Genomic DNA, 27151 nt, shown 5'->3' with positions numbered 1-27151 from the left:
ACTGGTAACCTGGATAATGTGCCCTATTATTCTAGGACAATGAATGAGTAACCCACCACAGGCTTATAGGCTTAAGATATGGAGATAGCACCGTGGGTAAGTGCCTCAACATCTGCTTCCACCATTACTTTTTATTTTTTTTATCATTTCCCAGTGCCCAGCATGGTACAGGCGAGGGGGAGGTGCTATAGTTTGAAAGTGAACTTGTCATGAACCTAGCGATGAGCCCTTTGGCGAAGGTTGGTACACTGCACACCTTCGCCCCGAAAAGTTCCACATGTAGGAAGCTTGAACTGAGAGGTATATAGAAAAATTCACTTGTAGGTTTGACCTCTATTGCATCATAGCCGATTTGCAATTTGTTATTTTCCTTGGTTAGAAAGTAAATTATTCGAAACATATAATATTAATATTCTATTCAGAGTTATTACAGTCTCCAAACAGCTAGAAGTATTGCTAAATAGTACAGCTCAATTAATTACATTTTGGCGAGGAACCATCGGGCAGGCGCAAAGCCGACGTGGCCATAACAAACCGCTGTCAGCTGTCGTGGAGGAGTCCAAGAATTAACAAATATGATGGGCTCGTTTAAGCAGATGAAGAAAGATGAGGAGGATGGTAAGTGATGGATTACACAGCCACATATCAGTAATTTGTAGGAATGAGGTTGTCTGAGAATTTAAGTCTGTGGAGGGATGTAAATTGGTATAAAATGTGCTGGAGGGAGGCTCGACCCGGTGTAAATATCAGTGGTTTATTACCCAATTTTGGTGTGAGTGTGTGTGTGATTAGTTGAATTATATACCAGTAGGTGTACTATGCTACAGCACAAATTCCAGTGTATAATGCATGTACTATTCTAAATCCCGCTGTAACATGGAGTTCTGAATGGCTGACGTGATGAGGTGGAATTCGGGGGGTCTCAAATAAAGGTTGAAGCTGCGTTATTTTACTCACAAAATCTTGAAGAATTTACAAATTTTGAAAGGTTTGTGGCAGGAATTAAGTTTCAGAGTGTAAGTTATAAGTAAAATGATAGATTGGAACTGTAGAAAATTACTATCGCTTTAGGAATGAGAGCTGTCCTATTTTCACAGTTCAGATCTATCCAGTCTGAGAATCCCAGTGTTGTTGGGATTGTTGATGCAGCCTTAATGACATCTGAGTTACAAAGTCACAAAGAAGTGCTATGAAAATGATGGGCCATAGCATAGTCCTTTTTTGCCAGTGAACTATGTGAAATATGTTGTAAAAGGATGAAAATCTGGTCCAGGTTAAGGTGAAAGGGCAGTAGTCAGTGGTTTCCTTGCTTTATAGACCCTACCTCACCCTGTCTTTGGATGGGAAGAAGTCAGGATGATGATGGTGGTGAAATTAATGATGATGGTGGTGAAAATAATGATGATGATGATGAAGAGATGATGATGATGATGATAGTAAAAATAATGATGATGATGGTGGTGGTGGTGATGATGATGATAATGATAATGGTGCTGATGGTGATGGTGATGAAGTTGATGACAGTAATTAAGATGATGATGGTGATGATGATGATGCCTAACCGTGCCATCGCATCCCCAGGTGGAGGGAACCCATACCACAGTGTTGACAAGACGGCGGTGCTGCAGGAGGCGAGGGTGTTCAACGAGACGCCGGTCAATGTGAAGCGCAGCACCCTCGTCCTCACCAAGATACTCTACCTCCTCAACCAGGGCGAGAGTCTGGCCGCCAAGGAGGCCACCGACGCGTTCTTCGCCATGACCAAGCTGTTCCAGAGTAATGACCTGGTGCTGCGAAGGCTGGTGTACCTCGGTATTAAGGTGAGTGGCGTGATGTAGTGCCAGTGGAAAATAGAGACTGAGAGATTAACTAGGAGAGTGTATGTAAGTAAAGGAAGGATATTATATAGTTAATTGGTGAAGAGGACTAAAGTGAGTGGCCTGATATAGAGCCAGGGGTAAATAGAGACTGAGAGATTGACAAGGAGAGTGTATATTAGTAAAGTAAGCATGCTATTTGGTTAATGGTTGAAGAGGATTAACATGAGTGGCCTGATATAGACCCAGGGGATAATGGAGACTGAGAGATTAACTAGGAGAGTGTATGTAAGTAAAGGAAGTATGGTATGCTATTTAGTAATTGGTTGAAGAAGTCAAACATAAAGAACATTGTTGCAGCTGCTCTACCCTGGTCTGTCTAGTCAAGCAGATCCATCAGCCACAAGCAAGCATCTGCCTTCCTGTGCCGGACGGTGCCTTGCCACTGTAGCGAATTATTTATGGTGATAAGTGAAACCTGGGAGTTGATTTAATTAGCAAATTTACTGTATACAGAGGAAACTGCTTGTAATGAAACCTGCTGTATATTATCTTGGATTTTGTTTAAGCAGTTTGTGTATTTATATGGACCCGGACACACTTGCCCCCGAACATGTGATCAGCAAGACGAAACGAAGCACTGGGTTAGAGCTGCATCAATATTTAAGTCTGAACATTAGACGGACCCCTGAGCCTCGTTTCCTCTTGATGATCACACGTTTGGGGGCTGTTTCCCTCGGTCAGTATTTCCTACTTCCTATGATCTCTATCTTTTCAAATGCAATATGTCCAGGCATCTTGAAATGAATGGATCTTGAATTTGGCTCTCTTTTATATATATATATATATTTTTAAGGAAATTTTTGCGGACTCAGCCTTTGATTCCTTCTTCCTCGCATTAAAAAAAAAGAAAAAAAAAAAAGAAAAAAAATAGGGTGTCCGGGCCCTAAATCCTGCCTCTTCCCCTCCAGGAGCTGTGTAGTGTTGCAGAGGACACCATCATCGTAACGTCCTCCCTGACCAAAGACATGACTGGGCGTGAGGACCAGTACCGTGCTCCAGCCATCAGGGCGTTGTGCCGCATTACTGATGTTAGTACAGTACTCTTAATGTAATATAGTATTGAAGGAGTATGAATGAATGAATGTTGATATGGTATTTATCTGAATTGAGTGTTTTTTTTTTTTTTTTCCCCATTGTAGAAAATGTTACTTAATGTGATAGATTTATAATTTTTTGTTTTCCTTAAGTCATAAAAAGAAGTGGTTAAGAGCGGAAATATGAAAGAGGTGTGTGTGTGTGTGCGTGTGTGTGTGTGTGTGTGTGTGTGTGTGTGTGTGTGTGTGTGTGTGTGGTTTAGAGTACACCAAGTTACTTTTCATTCTGTTAGCAATTCAGTGCAGGTTTGATGTCTATCCAGTATGCAGAATATTGTATACTGTATTAAGGTGTATACATTTCACTCTACAATCTTGCATATTGTAGGGAATGCTCAGTTTGCATCTGTATTGACATTCTGGCAGCCTCATTGCACTGTTAATCAGCCATGCAATCAGTGGACGTAAAATAGCACTACAGGTTCTTGAGAAGGGTTGTGGGATGTAGAGAATGATGCAGGGTAGTAGGAGTAGTAGTAGTGTAGTAGTAGTAATAGTAGTGTAGTAGTAGTAATAGTAGTGTAGTAGTAGTAGTAATAGTAGTAGTAGTAGCAATAATATTAGCAGTAATAGTAGCAGTAATAGTAGCAGTAATAGTAGTAGTAGTAGTAATAGTAGTTGTAATAGTGTAGTAGTAGTAGTAATAGTAGTAGTAGTAGTAACAGTAATAGCAGTAGTAATAATAGTTGTAATAGTGTAGTAGTAATAGTAGTAGTAGTAGCAGTAATAATAGTAGTAATAGTAGTTGTAATAATGTAGTGGTGGCAGTAATAGTAGTAGTAGTAGCAGTAATAGTAGTAATAATAATAGTAGTAGTAGTATTAGTTGCAGAAAATGGTGCTGGATAGATACTGATAACACTGAGCTTTCCCAACAACACATGAGAATTGAGATGTGAAATATATGGACTTTAAGATGTGTAATTTGGACAACCCTGTATTTACACTTGGTCTTGTGTCGTTGTGCAGGCCACCATGATGCAGGCCATAGAGCGGTACATGAAGCAGGCCATCGTAGACCGCGCCCCTGGTGTCAGTAGTGCCGCCCTGGTGTCGTGCCGCCACATCATGCGTGACTCGCCGGACGTGGTCAAGCGATGGGTCTCAGAGGTGCAGGAGGCCCTCAGCTCAGACTGGTGAGTGAGTTGCACAGGGGAAAGCAGCAGGGTTCGGGAAATTAGCGGGGTTTAGGAAATCAGGAGTCATGCTGGGGAAAGGAACAGTGCTTGGGAAATTAGTGGGTTGCACAGGGGAAAGGAACAGGGCTTGGGAAATTAGGGGTCGCACAGGGAAAAGGAGCGGGGTTTGGGATATCAGGAGTTGCACAGGGAAAAGCAGCAGGGTTTGGGATATCAGGAGTTGCACAGGGAAAAGCAGCGGGGTTTGGGATATCAGGAGTTGCACAGGGGAAAGCAGCAGAATTTGGGAAATTAGGAGTGGCATGGAGGAAAGCAGCAGAGTTTGGGAAATTAGGAGTGGTACAGGAGAAATCAGCAGGGTTTGGGAAATTAGGAGTTGCACAGGGGAAAGGAACAGGGCTTGGGAAATTGAATCACATGATGGAAAGGAAATTTTTTCTTGTTTCAGTTAAAAATCTGTTTTCGTTTCAGTAAGAATTGGTTTTCGTTTCAGTAATAATTTGTTGTCTTGTTTCAGTGTGATGGTACAGTTTCATGCCTTGGGAGTGCTGCACCAGATCCGCAAGTCTGACAAACTGGCCGTTACGAAGATGGTCAGCAAGTTGACGTCATCGGGTCTGCGCTCACCTTATGCCATCTGTCTGCTGGTGAGTTTATTTTACCCTGGCCTGGCTTTAATTTTTATGCAGTATGTGTGTGACCTCAGGGATAAGGAACTGAATAGTGAGGCTGCCAGAGATCAAGCAGTGTGAAAAACTGCTATTACACCTCAGGAATAAGGGACAGAATAGGGAGGCTGCCAGAGATCAAGTAGTGTGGAGAATTGCCATTACACCTCAGGAATAAGGGACTGAATTGGGAGGCTGTCAGAGATTGAGCAGTGTGGAGGACTCCGTTGCACCTCAGGGATAAGGAACTGAATAGGGAGGCTGCCAGAGATTGAGTGGTGTTGAGAGCTGCCATTAGGTGACCAAGGCCAACCCATACAAGGATGCTGGAGCCTTTACAGATGGAGGTAGGGAGAAAAAAAAAAAAAAAAAAAAAAAAACATTGACCATTAACCCTCCGTGTCTCTCCGACAGATCCGCATCGTGGCACGTCTCATCGAGGAAGACGAATCCAACGCTGACTCCCGCCTGTTTGACTTCCTTGAGGCCATGCTGCGCCACAAGGCCGAGATGGTGATATACGAAGCAGCCAACGCCATCGTCACTCTCAGGCGGTCCTCTGCCAGGGATCTTGCACCTGCCATATCAGTACTACAGCTCTTCCTCTCAAGCCCTAAGCCCACACTCAGGTGAATTATCCATGACTTTTCTGTTTTCTAAATTTAAGGTTTGGAAATTGGAGGGGGGAGGAAATGTATTGTAGTTTATCCACATCACAACACCACTAGCTTCAACGTCACCACCATCAACAACAACAACACCATCGATATCAACAACAACAAAAACAACATCCCCCAAAACAGGAACACCAATAGTCCCATTAACAACAAGCACAACAGTAGGGGTGAGTTTGGGGGGTGGGCAGTCAAATGGTGGGTGACAGGGCGACATGGAGGCGTTTTGTCTGTGGCCACCCTCTGCGGGATTAGGGCGTCGGGGTGTAGATAGCTAGATAGATAAATAGATAGACCTCCTTCTGCTGACCTCCTAAACCCCACGTCCATCAGGTTCGCCGCAGTTCGCACCCTCAGCAAGGTGGCCATGACTCAGCCCAACGCCGTCACCGCGTGCAACCTGGATCTGGAAAACCTCATCCAGGACGTCAACCGCTCCATCGCCACCCTGGCCATCACCACGCTGCTCAAGACTGGCTCGGAAGGCTCGGTGGACAGGCTCATGAAGTCCATCTCGTCCTTCCTCAATGAGATTTCTGATGAGTTCAAGATTGTGGTGGTGGAGGTGAGTAGAGTGAGGTGAGGGGGGAGTACTGGTTGATTGGGTACTTGTTTGGGAGTACTGGTTGATTGGGTACTTGTGTGGGAGTACTGGTTGATTGGGTACTTGTTTGGGAGTACTGGTTGATTGGGTACTTGTGTGGGAGTACTGGTTGATTGGGTACTTGTTTGGGAGTACTGGTTGATTGGGTTTGTGTTTGGGAGTGCTGGTTGATTGGGTACATGTTTGGGAGTACTGGTTGATTGGGTTTGTGTTTGGGAGTACTGGTTGATTGGGTACTTGTTTGGGAGTACCATACTGGTTGATTGGGTTCTTGTTTGGGAGTACTGGTTGATTGGGTACTTGTTTGGGAGTACCATACTGGTTGATTGGGTTCGTGTTTGGGAGTACCAGTTGATTGGGTTCTTGTTTGGGAGTACTGGTTGATTGGGTACTTGTTTGGGAGTACTGGTTGATTGGGTTCTTGTTTGGGAGTACTGGTTGATTGGGTACTTGTTTGGGAGTACTGGTTGATTGGGTACTTGTTTGGGAGTACTGGTTGATTGGGTACTTGTTTGGGAGTACTGGTTGATTGGGTTCGTATTTGGGAGTACTGGTTGATTGGGTTCTTGTTTGGGAGTATTGGTTGATTGGGTTCTTGTTTAGCCAGGGGAGCTAGTGGTTAAGTGGTGATGAAGTGGACTGCTGACCATAAGAGTGAGGTAATTTCTGTCTAGGGTCATTCATAGTCAAGATTGGGGTGGTGGAGGTGGGTGGGGGTGAGGGGGGTACACTGAATGGGTTCTAGGTAGGAGGGGTAACTAGTGATCAAGTCCCATATACTCATCTGGTAAGGAGGCTTCCTAGCACCTCTTTCATAGTGATTTATTTTCCAAACCACCCATTAATACTTCCTGTTGTTTCGTTTTCGTTTTGTTTCGTTTTTAAAGGCTTCATCATGTTGTATGTATCGGCCTTGGTTGTCTAATGGTGGCTCTCCATGCTGCTCGATCTCTGGCATCTTCCTTGTTAATTTTGTGTTGTTCTTTCCAGGCCCTGCGAGCTTTGGCACTGAAGTATCCTCGGAAGCAGTCAGTGTTGATGGGTCAGCTGGCGGACATGCTGCGAGGCGAGGGTGGACTGCCGTACAAGGAGGCCATCGCCACCACCATCATTACCATCATTGAGGACAACCCTGAAGCCAAGGAGAAAGGTGGGTCCTATGTTATTGTGCTTTGTAGTTTTGTATTTTTCCACATTCATCATCATATAATGCACTGGATTAGATGCTATACTGGATTTATGCTAAGATGAATATATAGTTTTCACTATGTGTCAGCAAGTGGAGGGTTAGTGCCCCACCCTGTAAAACAACTAACTCAAAGACAAATGGCCACCCCTTGCGGGATTATGGCATCTGGCTATAGAATGATAGACAGAAATTTATCAGACTGGATCTTCTTCAAGTTAATTGTATTGTATTGTCATTTCCCAGTTTGTTCAGTATTGTAAAACGTAGGATACGTTTATGTGAAGCTACAGAACGTGGTGAATTTTTTTGGAGTCTCCGAAAGAGCCAGGATTCTGGGGGCTTGCATGATGAGTGAATAGAAGCGTGGCCCATTGGATTTGGCAAATTTGGGCTGTGTGGACATTGCTACTCCTCACCCTGCCCTTTGGTGGGAAAGGAGGTCTGGATGATGATATTGATGATGTAAAATGTAATCCTGAAGTTTTATAATCCCCCCCCCCCTAGGGCTGGACCACCTGTGCGAGTTCATAGAGGACTGTGAGCACACGACTCTGGCCGTGCGCATCATCCACCTGTTGGGTCGTGAGGGGCCGCCCACACGACACCCTGCGCGATACATCAGATTCGTGTACAACCGCGTCATTCTGGAGGTGAACACTTGTGCTTTCGTGGTTGTCTGTGATGGGTTAAGTAAGGACTGAGTGGGGTTAATTTCGTACATAACACTACTTAAGATATTTCTTGAGTGTCTTGTCTGTACACACTTAATTTTGTTTTTCCCACCTCTGTTTTATCTACTTATTAAAAAAATATAAATATACAACTGTTGGGAAGTAATTAGTGGGTTTTGGTACTTGGTTTAGCTTCCAGTCCACAGAAAACATCACCATAAGAAGAAATGATATTTATGTATTTATGAATGAGTGTATTTGCGTACCAGATATGTATTTATGTATGTATATTGATGTAGTGCTGCTCTTGAGTGCCTGCCCTTTCCTCTCTTCCTTCCTTCTTTCCTTCCTTCCTCCTCTGTCTTTCTTTCCTCCATTCTTTCCTCTTCATTCTGTCTATGGGTGGCTCTACACTGAGTGACAAGCCAAATGGTTCACTGTACACCAGGAAACCATTTACGATGCTGGGTGGTAACCATTTAACCAAATTATGGCACCTGGTGGTTTAGTGGGTAGGCTAATTGCAGCGCTACAATCGGATTGAGCCACTGAAGGTTTATATCCAAGGGATGGTTGGGGTTGATTGCTCATGTAATGCCACTCAAGGATGAGTGAGGCTGGTCACTCTCATCTTAAATGTCAGGACCATCTTGCCTAGCCCTAGGCTTCTACGCTTCTCATGGGACAACACTGGATTAAGTGATGGATGAATAAATGGATGAGGAAAGGATGTGTAACAGCTGGTGTTTCTTTTCAGAATGCAGCAGTGCGTGCAGCAGCTGTGTCGGTGCTTGCAAAGTTTGGTGCACAGTGTGATGGTCTTGTGGGCAACATCCTGGTGCTTCTGCAACGTTGCATGATGGACACGGAGGATGAGGTGCGGGACAGAGCAACGTACTACCATGCGGTGCTATCCACCAGGGACTCAGCGCTTATACATCGATACATCCTTAATCCACCACAGGTAATATTTGTAGCTGTGGGAAGTGTGATCATTGTACAAGCAGGTCCAGTTATACCGGCATCTGCTGTACAAGGAACTGATGATACGAGAAGGAACAGTTTAGACCCAGATGTGGTGATGTGATGAAGTTGAATTAACTTAACCCTGTTTCTCCTATAAGTTATGTTGCGAGGGGTAGACCGAAAAAGACGTGGGACAGTGTCATTAAGTGTGACCTCAGGGTTAAGAGACTGAACAAGGAGGCTGCCATAGATTGAGCACCATGGAGAGCTGCCATTAGGTGATCATCGCCGACGCATGCAAGCATATTAGAACCTTTATAATCAATACAGTGATATGATATGAGTACTCCTATTTTAATGTGATGAAAATTTAATGATGATGATGATGATGGTGGTGGTGGTGGTGAGGTTGATGGTGGTGATTATTATTATTATTACTGTATGATTGGATGATGGATGGATGGATGGGTATATTATTTGCCAGTATGTGCCATATATGTTAATTAAATAGATCTGTATTTGCTTGTGACCCTCTGCTCTTCTCTTTCAGTTTGCCCTGGCCAGCCTGGAGCGTGCGTTAGTGCAGTACCTTCGCACCGACACATCCGTACCCTTTGACACGCGTACCCTTCCTACGGCACCACCACCGCAGGAGGAGAAGAAGGCCCCAAGCATCATGGAAACGACACCACGACCCGAGGACAGAGTTGTGCCCACACATGAGAAGTGAGCGGGATTGTGTTTTGCCCTATCATGTACCTGTGAGAGTGGGGATTCTGGGGGCTTAAATGATGCATGAAAGTGTGTGTGTGTGTGTGTGTTTTTATGCAGGGAAAAAAGAACCAAAGGGCAGAAGTCCCCATGATCATTCCAAGAAAAAATAAATACAACAAATAGCTCAATTCAAAATCCGTTCATTTTGAGATGCCTGGACACACTGCGATTAAAAGACTGGAGATCATAGTCAGTAGGAAATACAGACAGAGGGAGACAGTTCCAGAGTAGTGCTGTTGCTGGGAGTAACATTTAACTCTTGTATTAGAGAGTTGGACAGAAAAGGGATGAGAGTTTGTTGCTAGACGGGTAATACGTGCCCGCTGGTGTTCTGGAGGGATGCAAGCAGACAGTTCAGAGGAGCAGTGACCATGGAAGTAGTGATAGGAAAGAGTACTGTTGATTTCTGGTAGTTCTCTCCTTGTCCTTGCATTCTGAACCCTGCTTCACCCTACTGTACCTGCAGATGGGGAAAAGACAGGATGATAATGATAGATGATGGTGATGGTGATAATGGTAGTGCTGTTGATGATGATGATGATGATGATGTGGTGATAATGATGATAGCAATATTGATGGTGATTATGATAGTGATGGATAAGAATGATAGTAAAGATAATGATGACAATAACCTTCACATTCCCCCACTTAGGTACGCAGAACAGCTTGGCGCCATTCCCCAGTTTGCTCGTCTGGGTCCGCTCTTCAAATCCTCAGCGCCGGTGGAGTTGACGGAGGCGGAAACGGAGTACATGGTTCGCTGCATCAAACACACCTTCCAGAGGCATATTGTATTGCAGGTAAGAGAGAGGGAGAGAGAGAGAGAGAGAGAGAGGGGGGACCTTCCTTAGAATTTATTGTTTTACCAGATAAAGTTAATTTGCCATAACACACTAGCGATGGATGGATTGAAAGGGTGTCTCGCAAGATTATAATTATTTTTATTAACAAGGGGTGGTTGGGGTTTATTGTTCATGTAGTGCCACTCAGGGATGAGTGAGGCTGGTCACTCTCATCTTAAATGTCAGAACCAACTTGCCTAGCCCCGGGCTCCTACGCTTCTCGTGGGGCAACACGGGATTAGATGATGAATGAATGAATGAATCAGTTAAACCATCCATACCCATTAGGTTATTTGTAATTAGGCTCAGTCATGTTTGAGAATTGGTCCTCTTTCAGAATTCATCCAAGAAGAGCTTCCTGAAGTTTGAAAAAAGCACAAGAACCCATATCAATATTTTGTGTTGACATCCTATACCAGTATTTCGTGCTGACATCCTATATGACTATTTTGTGTTGACATCCTATATCAGTATTTTGTGTTGACATCCTATACCAGTATTTTGTGTTGACATCCTATACCAGTATTTTGTGTTGACATCCTATACCAGTATTTTGTGTTGACATCCTATACCAGTATTTTGTATTGACTTACTATATCAGTATTTTGTGTTGACATCCTATATCAGTATTTTGTGTTGACATCCTATATTAGTATTTTGTGTTGACATCCTCTATGACTGTTTTGTGTTGACATCCTATATGACTATTTTGTGTTGACATCCTATATCAGTATTTTGTGTTACTCTTTTCAGTTTGATTGTACGAACACATTAAACGATCAGCTGCTGGAAGGGGTCAATGTGGTGGTGGAGGGGGAGGGATGGGATGTGGAGACGTCAATCCCGTGTCCCTCCCTCCCATACTCCCAGCCCGGCTCCTGCTACACACTCCTGCCCATCCCGGAAGACATCATGGCAACGACGGGTGAGACTAAGAGTGATTTACGTATTTAATTTGGATGGAGAGTGAGAGACTAACTAGGAGAGTGTATGTGAGTGAGGCAGAAAGGGAGGGGAGATTTACATATTTAATTTGGATGGAGAGTGAGAGACTAACTAGGAGAGTGTATGTGAGTGAGGCGGAGAGGGAGAGAGAGAATGAGGATGAGATGGAGGGATGGAGTGGAGAGATGTGTGTGAGATGAGGATGGAGAGTGAGAGACTAACTAGGAGAGTATGTGAGTGTGAGGGAGAGAATGAGGATGAGATGGAGGGATGGAGTGCAGAGATATATGTGAGATGAGGATGGAGAGTGAGAGACTAACTAGGAGAGTATATGTGAGGGAGGGGGACTCTGAGAATGGGTTGGTGGGATGGGGTATAGAGGTATATGAGTGAGGGGGTGTAAGCTGGGGGGAGGGCAGCAAAATGACAGGGGACAGGACAACATGGAGAGGATTTGCTTGTGGCCACCTCTTCCTGGATTAAGGCTGTAGATAGATTGGTAGAATTCTGTGTTAGGCGTATAATGCTGTATGTTAGTGAGACCTGGGCAGTAAAGGAAGAGGATATTTATAGGCACAAATGTACAGAAGTGACAGTGATTAGATGGATGTGTAGTGCATTCTTGAATATGAGGCCTGGGGGGGCTAGGATTGCGATTGAAGAGTTGAGAGGAAGGATGGGACTGGAATGTATTGGTGTTGTGATGAGGAGGGATAGAGTGAGATGGTTTGAGCATGTGGAGAATGTGAAGTTGGTGGTGATAATGATGATGATGATGATGGTGTCTGGAAATAAAAGAAAATGGTGCATGGATAACTGGTATGGTGTGGGTGTGAGGTTTGTGGTGATGATGATGATGATGATAGTGATGATGATGGTGTCTGTAAATGTAATAAATGTGTATGGATATAGGGTATGGTATGTGATGATGATGATGATGATAATACTGATAATAATAATAATAATAATGATGATGATATACACACAGGTACATTGTCCGCCACACTGAAGTTTAAAGTTCGAGACTGCGATCCGGCCACAGGAGAACCCGATACAGATGAAGGATATGAGGATGACTACACGGTAAGATGCATTTGACATTAAGTTAACATCCCCACTATATCTGTCTGTCTGTCTATCTATCTATCTATCTGTATCTATCTGTCTATCTACTACATGTTAAAGATTTATTTGGCTTAATAAATTAGCCTATAATGTTGTTGATGATAAAGATTCTGATGATGATGATGGAAAGAAACTGCACTGATATTTGGATTATGTTTTAAGCAGGGAGTAAGGGTTGGGATGATGATGATGGTGATAACGATGATGAAGACACCTATAAACTGTTAATGTTGCTGGCACACTAAAAGATAATCCACTGTACTGCTTATGTGCTCCATCTATCTCTCTATCTATCTATATTGCTCTATATTTCTCGATGTTGATGATGATGATGATGATGTTTTTCCTACTCACAGCTAGAGGATGTAGAGATCAGCGTTGCAGACCACGTACAGCGAGCAGCGCGCAGCAACTTCGCCGCCGGCTGGGATGAGCTCGGTGCTACAAATGAGCTGGAGGACACGTTTTCCCTGTCTGCCATGAACACACTGGAGGAGGCCGTGGCACAGATCACACAGTTCCTGGGCATGCACCCCTGTGACAGGTCCGACCGCATCCCCGACGGCAAGAGTTCACATACGCTATATCTGGCAGGTGAGAGGCGGGCATGGTGGTGATGAAGGAAACAGTTTATGCTGATATTTTTATTGGCTGCCTGTAGTTCTCTTCTGCCAACAGTGGTGGAGGAGGTTATATATTCTCCCATGTTTGTCTGTTTTTATGTCCACAAAGTATCTCAAAAGTTGTGGATATGTGAGTCATGTGCCAAGGAAGAGTTGTTTGATTTTGGTGGTGATTTGAGTCATTTTTGGTATAAGTGTTGAAGGAGGTATGCACTCTCTGTGTGTGCTTAGCCTGTGGTTTCATTGGCTCTCTTGTTTTAAGGGGGAAGTAAGGGTTGGGATGATGATGGTGATGGTACATTCTTTTTCTTCTCAGGTACTTATCGAGGAGGACACGAGGTTCTGGTACGAGCTAAACTGGCGCTGTCTGACGGGGTAACCATGCAACTCACAGTGCGCTCCGACGATCCAGAAGTCTCCGAGGTCATCGCTTCAGCCGTCGGATAATTTAGCTGCCATTTTCCACGTTGTAGAGTAGTTATGTTTATTATGTTATGGTTGTTAAGGAGATATTATTATTCTACTGGGATGATATTCACAGGAGAACATAACCTCTTCAGGCCTATATTTATTTATTTTTTTTCTCTGCCCTTCTTCAGGTGTTATAATGTTTATGAGAAGTTTTTTGAACATGAGGGCATAGATACAGGCCTCGTTTACCCTTCCATGGCCAACAAATTTTCCTGTACTGAATAAACTCGGCAATTGTGCTGCCATTTTATTGCAGTTTATAAATCAAACGGCACTGAGTAAACGGTGGTAGTAATAGTACCATAGTAGTAGTGGTAGTAGTAGTAGTAATGGTAGTGGTAGTAGTATTAGTAGTGGTTGTAGTAGTAGTTGTAGTAGTAGTTGCAACTCTAGCCTCATGTTGAAGTGAATCCAGTGGACCACACGTCACCCTAACACTTGTGTCTGTAATGACATGAGGTGAGTGGATGGATGAGGTAGTGGGGGCAAAGTGTTCCAGCTGCAGGACTGAATAGTGATGTTGCCAGAGATCGAGCAGCGTGGAGAGCCGCCATTAGGTGACCAAGGCTGACGATTGCAAGCATGTTGGGGTGCTTATAAATGACATAGTACAATATGAAATAGAAAATATATCATAGAATTGAAGATGATTAATACCCACACAAAATAAGACATCAGGCTATAGATAGAGATATAAATAGATAGATATGGCTATAGATAGAGAAATAAATAGATTGATATGTAGATAGATAATAAGATTGATTTTTCATAAAGGATTAGGTATACGAAGGTTCTGCCGTCTCGTTTCTTTGGTTTTGCAGGAAAGACAAAATGTGGGAAAGACTGTATACTATTTTTTATTACAGGAAAGACAGAGTAGATGATTTTTTCTGTATTCTCTCTTTTTTTTTTTTTAATTGCAGGAAAATGACAAGATATGGGACCAGTTCTGTATTTCTTGTTGCAGGAAGAAGTAGATAAGGGAGCATTGTCTGTTCTATTTAATGCAGGAAAAACAAAGATATGGAAAAGATCGGCACCCATCTTTCCTTGTCCATGATAAAAAGAAAAAAGTATTATTGAATTATTCGTTTCTGTAAATTTGTATCCTGAATATTATCTCTTATTTTTAACTTTGTCTTGATAGCACAAGTATTAAAGTTGGAACAAGATTATTATTATTTCATTCGTTATTATTATTATTATTATTATATTTTGAAAGCCTGATGAATGGGAATAGAGAGGGAGAGAGCAGAGCAGCTGTAAACATGACTGGTTTTGGGGGTGTGCAGAGAAGGAATGCAGTGCCAGGAGATGTGACACTCGCACAGGTGAAGAGTGCTGTGAAGCGACTGAAAAATGGGAAAGCAGCTGGAGTTGATGAGGTGTATGCAGAGATGCTTAAGTGTAGTGGAGAGAGTGAAATGAAGTGCTTGTTGGAGATATGTAAGAAGGCATGGATGAGTGAAACTGTGCCTGTAGAGTGGAAGAAAACTGTGATTGTACGCCTGTACAGAAATAAAGGTGAGCAAAGTGAGTGCAAGAATTATCGTGGCATAAGTTTATTGAGTGTGGTAGGGAAGGTATATGGAAGAATTATCATAGAGAAAGTAAGAGAGATCTCAGAAGTCCTAGTGAGTGATGAACAGGGTGGCTTTAGGAGTGGCAGAGGATGTGTGGACCAAATATTTGCAGTGAGACAGATAATGAAGACTTTGAGAAGGACCATAAGTTGTTTATGGCATTCATGGATCTGGAAAAAGCATGCAGCAAAGTGGACAGTGAGGGATTGTGGAAAGTGTTGTGCATGTACGGTGTAGATGGTAAGCTGCTAGGTACTGTCAGGAGTTTTTATAATGGTAGCAAAGCACGTGTCAGGGTTAATGGGCATATAAACGAATGGTTCACGATTGGTGTGGGCGTGCAACAAGGTTGTGTGATGTCCCCATGGTTGTTCAGTGTATACTGTATATTGATGGGATGATGAGAGAAGTAAAAACACGAGTAATGGAGAGGGATGGCATTGGTAATGAATGGTGATGGAATATCTCAGATTTGTTGTATGCTGATGATGCAGTACTACTTGCAAGTCCCGGACAAGAACTTGGTAGGCTAGTGCAGAGTTTTGCTGATGTCTGTGATCGTCATGCCTTGAGAGTAAATGTAGAAAAGAGTAAAGTGATGGTTATTGAGAGAGAAGGTAACTCCCATTGCGATGTTACAGTGAATGGAGAGAGACTGGAATTGGTGAGAGGGTTCAAATACTTGGGTACAGTGATAGAAAAGAGAGGAAAATGTACAGAAGAAGTGGAAAGTAGAGTAACAAAAGGAAGAAAGGTAGCTGGTGCAGTGAAGGCCTTGATAAGAAACAGGCTTGAGTGTTACAGCTGCATGAGGCTTACATGAAGGAGTGTTAGTGCCAACTTTAACAAATGGGTGTGAGACTATGGTGTGGCATGAAAATGTAAAGTCAAGAGTGAGAGCAATGGAGATGGGACTGCTGAGGAATGTATTAGGAGTACAGAAGGTGGATAGGATACGAAATAATGTGATTCATGAATGATGTGGAGTGAGGAAGTCTGTGGACACCAGAATTGAAGAGAGAGTACTGAGATGGTATGGTCGTGTGGAGAGAATAGATAACAATAGGGTTTTGAAAAAGGTATATCTGAATGAATTTGAAGGAGGGAGGAGGTGAGGTAGGCCAAGAAGGTGAAGAGATATGGTGGATGAGTGTGTGAGGAAGAGAGGTTTGGAAGTCGGTGAGGTTAGGGAACTGACGAGATCGAGCTGGCTGGATGAATGTTGTGAGGAGAAGAGCATGATCAGGGATTTGGCACCCCTTTTTTAATGTGGCAGCATCTGGATTGAGTCAATCGGATAAGTTTATGTGAAGCTGCAGAACATGGTGAATGTTTTTGGTGTATCCAATAGAGCCAGGATTCCGGGGTCTTGAATGATGTGTGAATGGAAGCGTGGCCAATTTGACTGGGCAAATTTGGGCTGTCTGGACCTTGCTACTCCTCACCCTCCTCCGGCTGCAACTCTGCCGGGGGTTGGCTATGTAGAGAGAGTGAGAAGGGTGTCCAGCTCGGCCTCTGGATGGGTGAGGCAAGCAAGGGACGTCCCCCATGAGGGGCGTCATAGGGGTAGCAGACGAGGGACGGACGGTGGCCGATCTCTCCCTGGCACAGATGGTGGCTGTGGCCGCGGTTCCGCTTGCCCCTGGGACAGCAGGTGAGAGGAGGACAGTGGCCGTTCTCTCCCTGGCGCGGACGGTTGCCATCGCTGCGGTTCAACTAACCCCTGAGACAGCAGGTGAAGGGCGTACGGTGGCCGACCCTTCCCAAGCACGGACGGTGGCCATCTCTGCGGTCCTGCTCCCTGTGGAGGTGGCAGATAAAGGACGGACAGTGGCCGATCCTTCCCCGGCGTGGGCAGTGGCTGCCGCGCGGTTCTGCCTTGCCCTGGGACTGCAGACGAGAGACGGACGTGGCCAATCTCTCCCTGGTGCAGACGGTGGCCGTCACTGTGGTTCTGCTCCCAGCGGAGGCTGCAAGAGAAGGACGGACGGTGGCTGACCCGTCCGTGGTGTAGATGGTGGCTGTTGCCACGGTCCTGTAGGGGATGGTAGACGAGAAACCTACGATGGCCGACTTCTCCCCGATGCGGACTGTGGCCATTGTTGCGGTTCTACCTGGGACTGGCGAAGAGCAAGTCCCACCCCGATCCTGGCGAGTGCTGGTCAGGCTGGAGAGTAGTCTGCCGGGGCGGCGTTCCTCTGGCTGTTGAGGGGAAGAGGGGTGCAAGGTAGTGGGGGACATAGGCCCGTCTGGCCTGGGCCCTCTACGCACTCTATATGCCTCCCTGTTGTCTCTCCTTGGGGTGGGTGTGTCGCCAACCTGTCCGTGGTCTACCCTTGGGGTGAGTCAGTTTGTATGTATGCATGTTGTACAGTATGTATGTATACTTCCCGGTAAAACCCCGTACGATATAATACTTGGAAAAACCACAAACTTACAGGATAATCTCTCTCTCTTTCTCCGTCCCTCCCTCCCTCCTATTTCTATATCTCGCCTCCATCCCTCCCTCTCTCCTCTCTCCCTCCCTCCTCACATTCCTTCTCCTCCATCTTTCAGGATTTTCCTCTTCTCAATTCTTCTCCTTCCCCACTTCGTACTTTTTAATCTCTAGCTCCCACCCTCGGTCCCCCAACGCCCCTCTCTCCCTCTCCTGATTATTTCACCTCTCACCCCACACTGTCTCTCCTCCCTCTTCCTCCTCCTCCTCCTCCTCCTCCTGCCTCATCTCCTCAGTCCCTTCTTCCCTCCTTCTTGTCTTTGTCTTTCTTCTTCTCCCTTCTCATCCCCTTACCTTTCTTCCATCCCTACTTTTCCTCCCTCCCTCCATCCTGTCCCTCCCTCCCTCCCTGAACTTTGATCTTTGTTCTTGGTTTTTTGTTTTATAAATTGTCTCATTCCTCCCTCACCCCCTCCCTTTCCCCCTCCATCCTTGCATCTGTCCCTCCCTTCCTCTCTCCCTCCCTCACTCCCTCCCACTCTCCGTCTCTCCGTCCCTCCCTTCCTCTCACCCTCCCTCACTCCCTCCCACTCTCCGTCTCTCCGTCCCTCCCTCCCTCCTCTCACAGATATATAAACCCCCAAACACACTCAGACATCCACCCAAGTCACCTCTCAACATGGCCGCAAAAAGTCCACTCACTTTCTTGCACTCCACCCTGCTGCTGCTGTGCGTGTCGTGGCTCCTGTGGTCCCCAGGCTTTTCGTACGCCACTGAGGACGGATTTGGTATCATCACTCCTCCCTGCCATGGGTGTTACTATCAGGTATCTTCTTTTGAATGTGCGTTGGATTGGGGATGCGCAGACCCTGCCTATCGGCCGACTGGTACCCGCCCTGGACGCTTTCCCCATCAGCCCAGGCCAAAATATCCTCATGGCAAGTAGACAGGAGAGAGGTGGTGAGCTGAGGGGAGGAAGAAGAGAGGTGAGAGAGAGGGAGGGGATGAAGACGAGAGGAAAGGAGAGGGAAGACGGAAATTTTCCCCATCGACCTGGAGCAAAATATTTTCGCGGCAAATAGAGACCGCGAGAGAGAGGAAGGAGCTGAAGAGATTAAGAGTAAGCTGAAAAAGAGGACAGGAAAGAGGCAGACATGGAGCTGAAGAAAAAACGGGACCAACAAGCTGAAAAAGAAAGACACCACGAAACTGAAAAGGGAAGAGAGGAGAAAGACAAACCAATAAACTTGCGAGTGACAGAAAAAACAAAGAATAAAAGGATGTGTCTCGTAAAGTATGTTTTAAAAAACATGTCAGTGCGATGGGAAGATTATCGTAGGTAGTGCCATTACAAGGGAATAAAAAAGCATGTTTGATAAAGCACATGGTAAGGTTTGTGTAAAAAAGCTGTGTCTGAAAAGTATGCCAATAAAAGTATATCTAATTAAAGTATGTCCGTTAAAGTGTGCCTAATAAAGTATGTATTATAAATACTGTATGTAGTAAAATTTGTCTTTGCATTTTTTTTTTTTTTTTTTTTTTTTTTGAGGGAACGATTTGCAGGCTCCTTTTGTTCCTTATTCCTTGCATAAAGAAAAGACTATGGATCTAATAAAAGTATTGTGATAAAGGTATATACGTTTAAATTGTGTAATAAGAGCATGTCAGTGAATGTATGCCTAATAAAGAATACATCATAAAGTATACAGTAGAGTCTAATAAAAATACCTCAATAATAATGCCTTAAAATAATCTAAAATTGTATAGTACCTAATAATTCAAATTGTGTTTCAATAATAGTATGTATCAAATCCCGAACATAAACTGAATTTACCTATAATAATAATAATAATAATAATAATAATAATAATATAGTTTGGACTGTTACGAAGGGGACGGAGAAATCCGATTCTGATTCAAACTACGAAGTGCGGAGTAGTCTCGTGCTGTTGTGTTTGTGTTTGTTTTCTAGCTCTGACTTTTTTTTTTTTTCCTTTGGTGTGTTTACGTACATTCCAAGGCCATTTTTGTGTCCAGCAGCAGGACTAACATCTCCAGCACCTCAGGGGAGCGGGAGAAGGACAGCATCGGCAAAATTAAGGTAAAAACATGGCAGAGAAAGTAGGGTACGCAACTCAAAGAATGGTGGTGATAGTAGTAGTTGCAACCCCAGGCTCATTTCAACGTGAACCCAGTGGACTGCAGGCCTGAGTTGAGCTGCAGTTAACCATCCTCATTCTGGGGGTAGGGAGGAAGCTGAGGGACGTTTGTGTAATCGAGCAGTGAAGTAGGCCAGCTATATCAGTGCCTCTCTCTCTCTCTCTCTCTCTCTCTCTCTCTCTCTCATTTTGATTCCTACCCCGCTGTTTGTTGCCAAGAGTATGCCTGTGATATCTAACTGTACAAGCTGAAGACAAGGATAGCCGAGCAAAAAGGCAATTTTAGCCTGCAGTAACGACGACTCAGGATTCTGTGGGCTTGGCCGATGTGTGAACGAGTGTGTGGCCCATTTCACAAGGCTGCTGCGGATAGCTCTCCCTTTGTTGTGTTTACTTCTTGACATTCTGGACCACAAATGTGTAAGAAATAATTCCATCTTGTGCAGCGTTTGTGATAAGTGGGTGCATAAGAGATGTAGTGGTATTAGAGGTAGACTGCGAGATTATTCTGCTTTCGTGTATGTGGTGTGTCAGGGAGAGTACTGTGTGGAGATTGTCAGACGTGAAAGGATTGATCTTGTGAGTGAGTCTCTTGAGTGTGTGAAAGTGTTTTGTTATTTGTGTAACATTTTAAGTGCTGGAGGTGGGACTGGAGCTGGCTCTGGCTAGGCTAAGGAGTGGCTGGAGGAAGTTCAGGGAGCTGTTGCCTCTCTTGACATTGAGAGGGCTCTCCCTCTGTGCTAAGGGATCTTTGTATGCGGCATGTGTTGGAAGTGTAATGCTGAATGGTAGTGAGACCTGGGCAGTATAGGAAGAGGATATTCATAGGCTCAGATGAACAGAAATGACAATGATTAGATGATTGTGTAGTGCGTTCATGAATGCCACGCCTGGAGGGGGGGGGGGCCAAGATTGCGATGAAGGGATGAGAGGAAGGATGGGACGAATGTATAGGTGTTATAAGGAGGGGTAGATTGTGATGATTTGTGGAGCGAATGAAGAGTTGGAGATGGGACTGGAGCGAATTGGTGTTGTAAAGAGGATGGGTAGATTGAGATGGTTTGGGCGTGCGGTGAGGATGAAGGATGACAACTGGGTGTGGAAAGTGAAAGGTGTGAATGTCGGAGGCAGGACTGCAAGAGGCAGGACCTGGGACGAGGTCATAGAATGTGACCTCAGGGATAAGGGACTGAATAGGGAAGCTGCCAGTGATCGAGCAGTGTGGAGACCCACCTGCCATTAGGTGACCAAGGCTGACGCTTGCAATCATGTTGGATCCTTTATAAACAACATATGATATGATAAAGGATATGACCCTTCCACATACTATCCTTAGGTGGGAAACACCAAGGTTGACGCTTGCAATCGTTTTGGATCCTTTACAAGCAATATATGTTATAATAAAGGATATGACCCTTCCACATACCATCCTTAGGTGGGAAACACCAAGGCTGACGCTTGCAGTCGTGTCTGATCCTTTATAAACAATATATAATAAAGGATATGACCCTTCCACGTGTCATCCTTATATATATGATATAATAAAGGATATCACCCTTCCACGTGTCATCCTTATATATATGATATAATAAAGGATATCACCCTTCCACGTGTCATCCTTATATATATGATATAATAAAGGATATCACCCTTCCACGTGTCATCCTTATATATATGATATAATAAAGGATATCACCCTTCCACGTGTCATCCTTATATATATGATATAATAAAGGATATGACCCTTCCACGTGTCATCCTTATATATATGATATAATAAAGGATATCACCCTTCCACGTGTCATCCTTATATATATATGATATAATAAAGGATATGACCCTTCCACGTGTCATCCTTAGGTGGGAAACAGAGGTCAGGATGATGATGACTATTCCAGAAACTTGATTGTGGAAATTGAGTAACGAATGAAGTTGAAAATTTTGAACGGTTGAGTAGGAGTGGATGGCCATTTGACAAGGCACTCTCTGATAGTTCTTTTACTGTTTGCTTTCCTTTTGTCATTTGTGGACAAGTACCCAGTAAATTTATTAATGGAAAATATGATAGCTAATGATATTGATGGTGGTGGTGGTGATAGTGATGTATATTTCTTTCATTATTTTTGGACACCCCCCCCCCTTTCTTTTTTAATGTACAGAGTGAGTGAATCATGCACAAAACTTTCTAACTCTATTACTTATCTTACATTGCGTGATTTTCTAAGGAGTGAATTTAGATATCGCGTCACTCCACACATACTCCTCAGACACCTCATCGAGAGCGAAATGATGAAGTGCGAAGGAGAACTGGAGTTGTTCGGGAGATGGCTGATAGAGTTGAGCAGAGGGTGTTGCGATGGTTTGGGCATATGGAGAGAATGGATAATGAGCGATTGGTGAAAAAGATAACTAGATCTGATGTGAGAGGTGTAAGGCTGAGAGAAAGACCACGAATAGGATGGATGGACAGTGTGAAGAGAGCGCTGGATGCGAGAGGGATGTCTGTTGAGCAAGGAAGAGTGGCTGTACGTGACAGAAATAAATGGAGAGAAATTGTGAATGAATAAGTGATGACGCAGCCCTGAGGGGATATTCTCCCGCATTTGGTCTGATCAGCTAGTCAGGTCAGGTGCGGGTAAGGGGATGAGTCTGTTATGATGTGGCAGGGGAAAACCAGCTCTGCTGTCGGGCCCTGCTGCGGATGTCACTGATTGCGTTGCGCAGTTGACCCTTGTGCGGTGTGGTGCGGTGAGGATCTGTCCGTTCTCCCCTTTGGGGCTAAGATGCGAATGAATGTGTTTGAATGGATGAGTAAATGGGGAGTGTGTCGTCCTGTCTCGGCTACCTCCCTTTCCTTGGGGAAAGCAGCCTAGGTATATAGATAGATAGATAGAATTTAGATATGAGAAGCATTTAGTGTGTGTGTGTGTGTGTGTGTGTGTGTGTGTGTGTGTGTTGGATTTTTGTGTACGCATGTATATTGTATTTCTATGTGTAGGTATCTATGTATCTATGTATTTATGTATGTGTTTGTATGTATGCATGTTATACAGTATATGTATGTATACTTCCCGGTAAAACACCCAACAATATAATACTTGGAAAAACCACAACCTTACAGGATAATTTACCTCTCTTTCTCCCTTCCTCCCTCCTAACTCCTATATCTCACCTCTCCATCCCTCCCTCCCTCCCTCCTCACGTTGCCCCTCCTCCTCCTCCTCCTCTTCTATCTCCGGATTTTCCCCTCCTCATTTCTTCTTCCTCACTTCCTACTTTTTTATCTTTACCTCCCCCCCTCTGTCCCCCCCCTCTCTCTCTCCCCCAAATTATTTCACCTCTCACCCCTCACTTCTCTCTCCTCCTCCTCCTCCTCCCTCATCTCCTCAGTCCCTCCTTCCCTCCTCCTTGTCTTTGTCTTTCTTCTCTCCTCTCATCCCCCTGCCTGTCTTCCATCCCTACCTTTCCTCCTTCCCTCCATCCTCTCCCTCCCTCCCTCCCTGATCTTTAATCTTTGTTCATGTTTTTTATTTTTATTTTTTCATAAATCGTCACATTCCTCTTTCCCTCCCTTTCCCCCTCCATCCTTGCATCTCTCCCTCCCTCCCTCCCTCCTTCCATCTGTCCCTCCCTCCTTCTCTCCATCCCTCCTCTCACAGGTATATAAACCCCCAAACACACTCACACACACACACACACTCAGACATCCACCCAAGTCACCTCTCAACATGGTCGCTAAAAGTCCATTCACACTCTTACACTCCACCCTGCTGCTGCTGTGCGTGTCGTGGCTCCTGTGGCCCCCAGGCTTTTCGTACGCCACCCCGAACTTCGTTAGTATCATCACCCCTCCCTGCCGTGGGTGTTATTACCAGATATCTCCTTCTGCATGTGCGTTGGATTGGGGATGCGCTGACCCTGCCCGTGGACGCTTTCCCTATCAACCCAGGCCAAAATATCCTCATGGCAAGTAGAGAGGCGAGAGAGGTGGTGAGCTGAGGGGAGGGAGAAGGAAGCTGAAGAGGAGAGGTGAGAGAGAAGGTGAAGGGAGAGGAGAGAGAGAGAGAGGATGAAGAGGAAAGGAGAGGGAAGAAGACTGGACGTTTGCCACATCGACTTTGGCCAAAATATTCGTGGCAAGTAGAAAGAGGGAAAAGAGGAGAGAAGAGTGGAGGAAAGGAGTGAGCTGAGGAGGAAAGGAGAGAAGAAAACGTGGAAATTTTCCCCATCGGCCAAAATATTTTCGTGGCAAGTTGAGACAGCGAGAGAGAGAGAGAGGAAGGAACATCTGGAGAGAAGAATTAGCTGAGAAGGAGAGGAGGAAAGAGGCAGTCCGTGAAGCTGAAGAAAAGAGGGGACTAACAAGCTGAAAGTGAGAGGCCCAGAAGCTGAAAAAGAGAAGAGAAAGAGAGGACCAACAAGCTGAAAGTGAGAGGCCCAGAAGCTGAAAAAGAGAAGAGAAAGAGAGGACCAACAAGCTGAAGAAGAGAGAAGAAAAAGACGCCACGAAACTGAAGAGGAGAGAGAGAGAGAGAGAGAGAGAGAGGAGAAAGACAGACCAGTAAGCTGAAAGTGAGAGGCCCAGAAGCTGAAAAAGAGAAGAGAAAGAGAGGACCAACAAGCTGAAGTAGAGAGAAGAAAAAGACGCCACGAAACTGAAGAGGAGAGAGAGAGGAGAAAGACAGACCAACAAGCTGAAAGTGCGAGAGGCCGAAAACAAAAGATGAAAAAAAAAGGAAGATGAGCATTTCAGTAAAAGTATGTGCTCAGGAAAGTATGTTTGAAAAAGTATGTCAGTGTGATGTGAAGAATTATCGGAGGAAGTGCCATTACAAGGAAATAAAAAAGCATGTTTGATGAAGCACATAGTAAAGTTTGTGTAAAAAAAAAAAAAAATAGGTCTGAAAAGTATGCCAATAAAAGTATATATAATTAAAGTATATCAGTTCAAGTGTGCCTAATAATGTATTATAAATATGTAGTAAATTTGTTTAGTAGAAATAGGCTATGCATCTAACAAAAGTAGTGATGAAAGTATATATGTTTAAATTGTGTAGTAAGAGTATGTCAGTGAATGTATTATGCCTAATATAGAAAACATTGTAAAATATACAGTAGAACCAAGTAAAAGTATGTCAGTATATTATATGCCTCAGAATTATCTAAAGTTGTTTAGTGTACCTAATAATTGTCAAACTGTGTGTCAGTCGCAGTATATATCAAATCTCCAATATAAACTGAATTTAGTGCAGCGTTTGTGATAAGTGGGTGCATAAGAGATGTAGTGGTATTAGAGGTAGACTGTGAGATTATTCTGCTTTCGTGTATGTGGTGTGTCGGGGAGAGTACTGTGTGGAGATTGTCAGACGTGGAAGGATTGATCTTGTGAGTGAGTCTCTTGAGTGTGTGAAAGTGTTTTGTTATTTGTGTAACATTTTAAGTGCTGGAGGTGGGACTGGAGCTGGCTCTGGCTAGGCTAAGGAGTGGCTGGAGGAAGTTCAGGGAGCTGTTGCCTCTCCTGTCATTGAGAGGGCTCTCCCTCTGTGCTAAGGGATCTTTGTATGCGGCATGTGTTGGAAGTGTAATGCTGAATGGTAGTGAGACCTGGGCAGTATAGGAAGAGGATATTCATAGGCTCAGCTGAACAGAAATGACAATAATAAGATGATCAATCATCAAGGGCAGGATTGCGAGAGGCTGACCAAAAAGAACCCGGGACGAGGTCATAGAGTGTGACCTCAGGGATAAGGAACTGAATATGGAAGCTGCCAGTGACTGGGCAGTGTGGAAACCCACCTGCCATTAGGTGCCCAAGGCTGACGCTTGCAATCATGTTGGATCCTTTATAAACAATATATGATATAATACAGGATATCACCCTTCCACATAAATTATCATCCTTGTATATATGATATAATACACGATATGACCCTTCCACATATCATCCTTAGGTGGGAAACACCAAGGTTGACGCTTGCAATCGTTTTGGATCCTTTATAAACAGTGTATAATAAAGGATATGACCCTTCCACGTGTCATCCTTATATATATGATATAATAAAGGATATCACCCTTCCACGTGTCATCCTTATATATATGATATAATAAAGGATATCACCCTTCCACGTGTCATCCTTATATATATGATATAATAAAGGATATCACCCTTCCACGTGTCATCCTTATATATATGATATAATAAAGGATATGACCCTTCCACGTGTCATCCTTATATATATGATATAATAAAGGATATCACCCTTCCACGTGTCATCCTTATATATATGATATAATAAAGGATATCACCCTTCCACGTGTCATCCTTATATATATGATATAATAAAGGATATCACCCTTCCACGTGTCATCCTTATATATATGATATAATAAAGGATATCACCCTTCCACGTGTCATCCTTATATATATGATATAATAAAGGATATCACCCTTCCACATACCATCCTTATATATATATGATATAATAAAGGATATCACCCTTCCACATACCATCCTTATATATATATGATATAATAAAGGATATCACCCTTCCACATGTCATCCTTATATATATGATATAATAAAGGATATCATCCTTCCACGTGTCATCCTTAGCTGGGAAACAGAGGTCAGGATGATGATGACTATTCCAGAAACTTGATTTTGGAAATTGAGTAACGAATGAAGTTGAAAATTTTGAACGGTTGAGTAGGAGTGGATGGCCATTTGACAAGGCACTCTCTGATAGTTCTTTTACTGTTTGCTTTCCTTTTGTCATTTGTGGAGAAGTACCCAGTAAATTTATTAATGGAAAATATGATAGCTAATGATATTGATGGTGGTGGTGGTGATAGTGATGTATATTTCTTTCATTATTTTTGGACACCCCCCCCCTTTCTTTTTTAATGTACAGAGTGAGTGAATCATGCACAAAACTTTCTAACTCTATTACTTATCTTACATTGCGTGATTTTCTAAGGAGTGAATTTAGATATCGCGTCACTCCACACATACTCCTCAGACACCTCATCGAGAGCGAAATGATGAAGTGCGAAGGAGAACTGGAGTTGTTCGGGAGATGGCTGATAGAGTTGAGCAGAGGGTGTTGCGATGGTTTGGGCATATGGAGAGAATGGATAATGAGCGATTGGTGAAAAAGATAACTAGATCTGATGTGAGAGGTGTAAGGCTGAGAGAAAGACCACGAATAGGATGGATGGACAGTGTGAAGAGAGCGCTGGATGCGAGAGGGATGTCTGTTGAGCAAGGAAGAGTGGCTGTACGTGACAGAAATAAATGGAGAGAAATTG

General features: G+C 44.0%; 1 protein-coding gene across 1 annotated transcript; it reads left to right on the top strand.

Annotated features, from left to right (window-relative positions):
• Nucleotides 1-534: 534 nt before the first annotated feature.
• gammaCOP (coat protein (coatomer) gamma) lies at nt 535-14819 on the top strand. The gene is made up of 16 exons (XM_080265925.1): nt 535-618; nt 1582-1820; nt 2789-2908; nt 3943-4109; nt 4630-4759; nt 5195-5409; nt 5788-6019; nt 7049-7208; nt 7752-7897; nt 8676-8882; nt 9435-9610; nt 10311-10458; nt 11254-11425; nt 12434-12528; nt 12927-13164; nt 13510-14819. Exons 1-16 carry the CDS (start codon nt 576-578, stop codon nt 13638-13640), a joined length of 2619 nt encoding a protein of 872 aa, XP_080122051.1. The 5' UTR covers nt 535-575; the 3' UTR covers nt 13641-14819.
• Nucleotides 14820-27151: the final 12332 nt, after the last annotated feature.

This window comes from Coenobita brevimanus, chromosome 17 (genome assembly GCF_032717465.1).
Source record: "Coenobita brevimanus isolate Jiangsu-jjx chromosome 17, ASM3271746v2, whole genome shotgun sequence".
Taxonomy (NCBI): Eukaryota; Metazoa; Arthropoda; class Malacostraca; order Decapoda; family Coenobitidae; genus Coenobita; species Coenobita brevimanus.
The sequence above is the reverse complement of the archived record's forward strand: the minus strand, read 5'-3'. Positions and strand labels throughout refer to the sequence as shown.

Excerpts from the sequence above, each read along its gene's own strand:
- gammaCOP (XM_080265925.1), top strand. The coding sequence starts at position 576 with ATGATGGGCTCGTTTAAGCAGATGAAGAAAGATGAGGAGGATG. Across the intron at positions 619-1,581 it reads GAAGAAAGATGAGGAGGATG|GTGGAGGGAACCCATACCAC; the intron begins GTAAGTGATGGA and ends TCGCATCCCCAG. Across the intron at positions 12,529-12,926 it reads GATATGAGGATGACTACACG|CTAGAGGATGTAGAGATCAG; the intron begins GTAAGATGCATT and ends TCCTACTCACAG.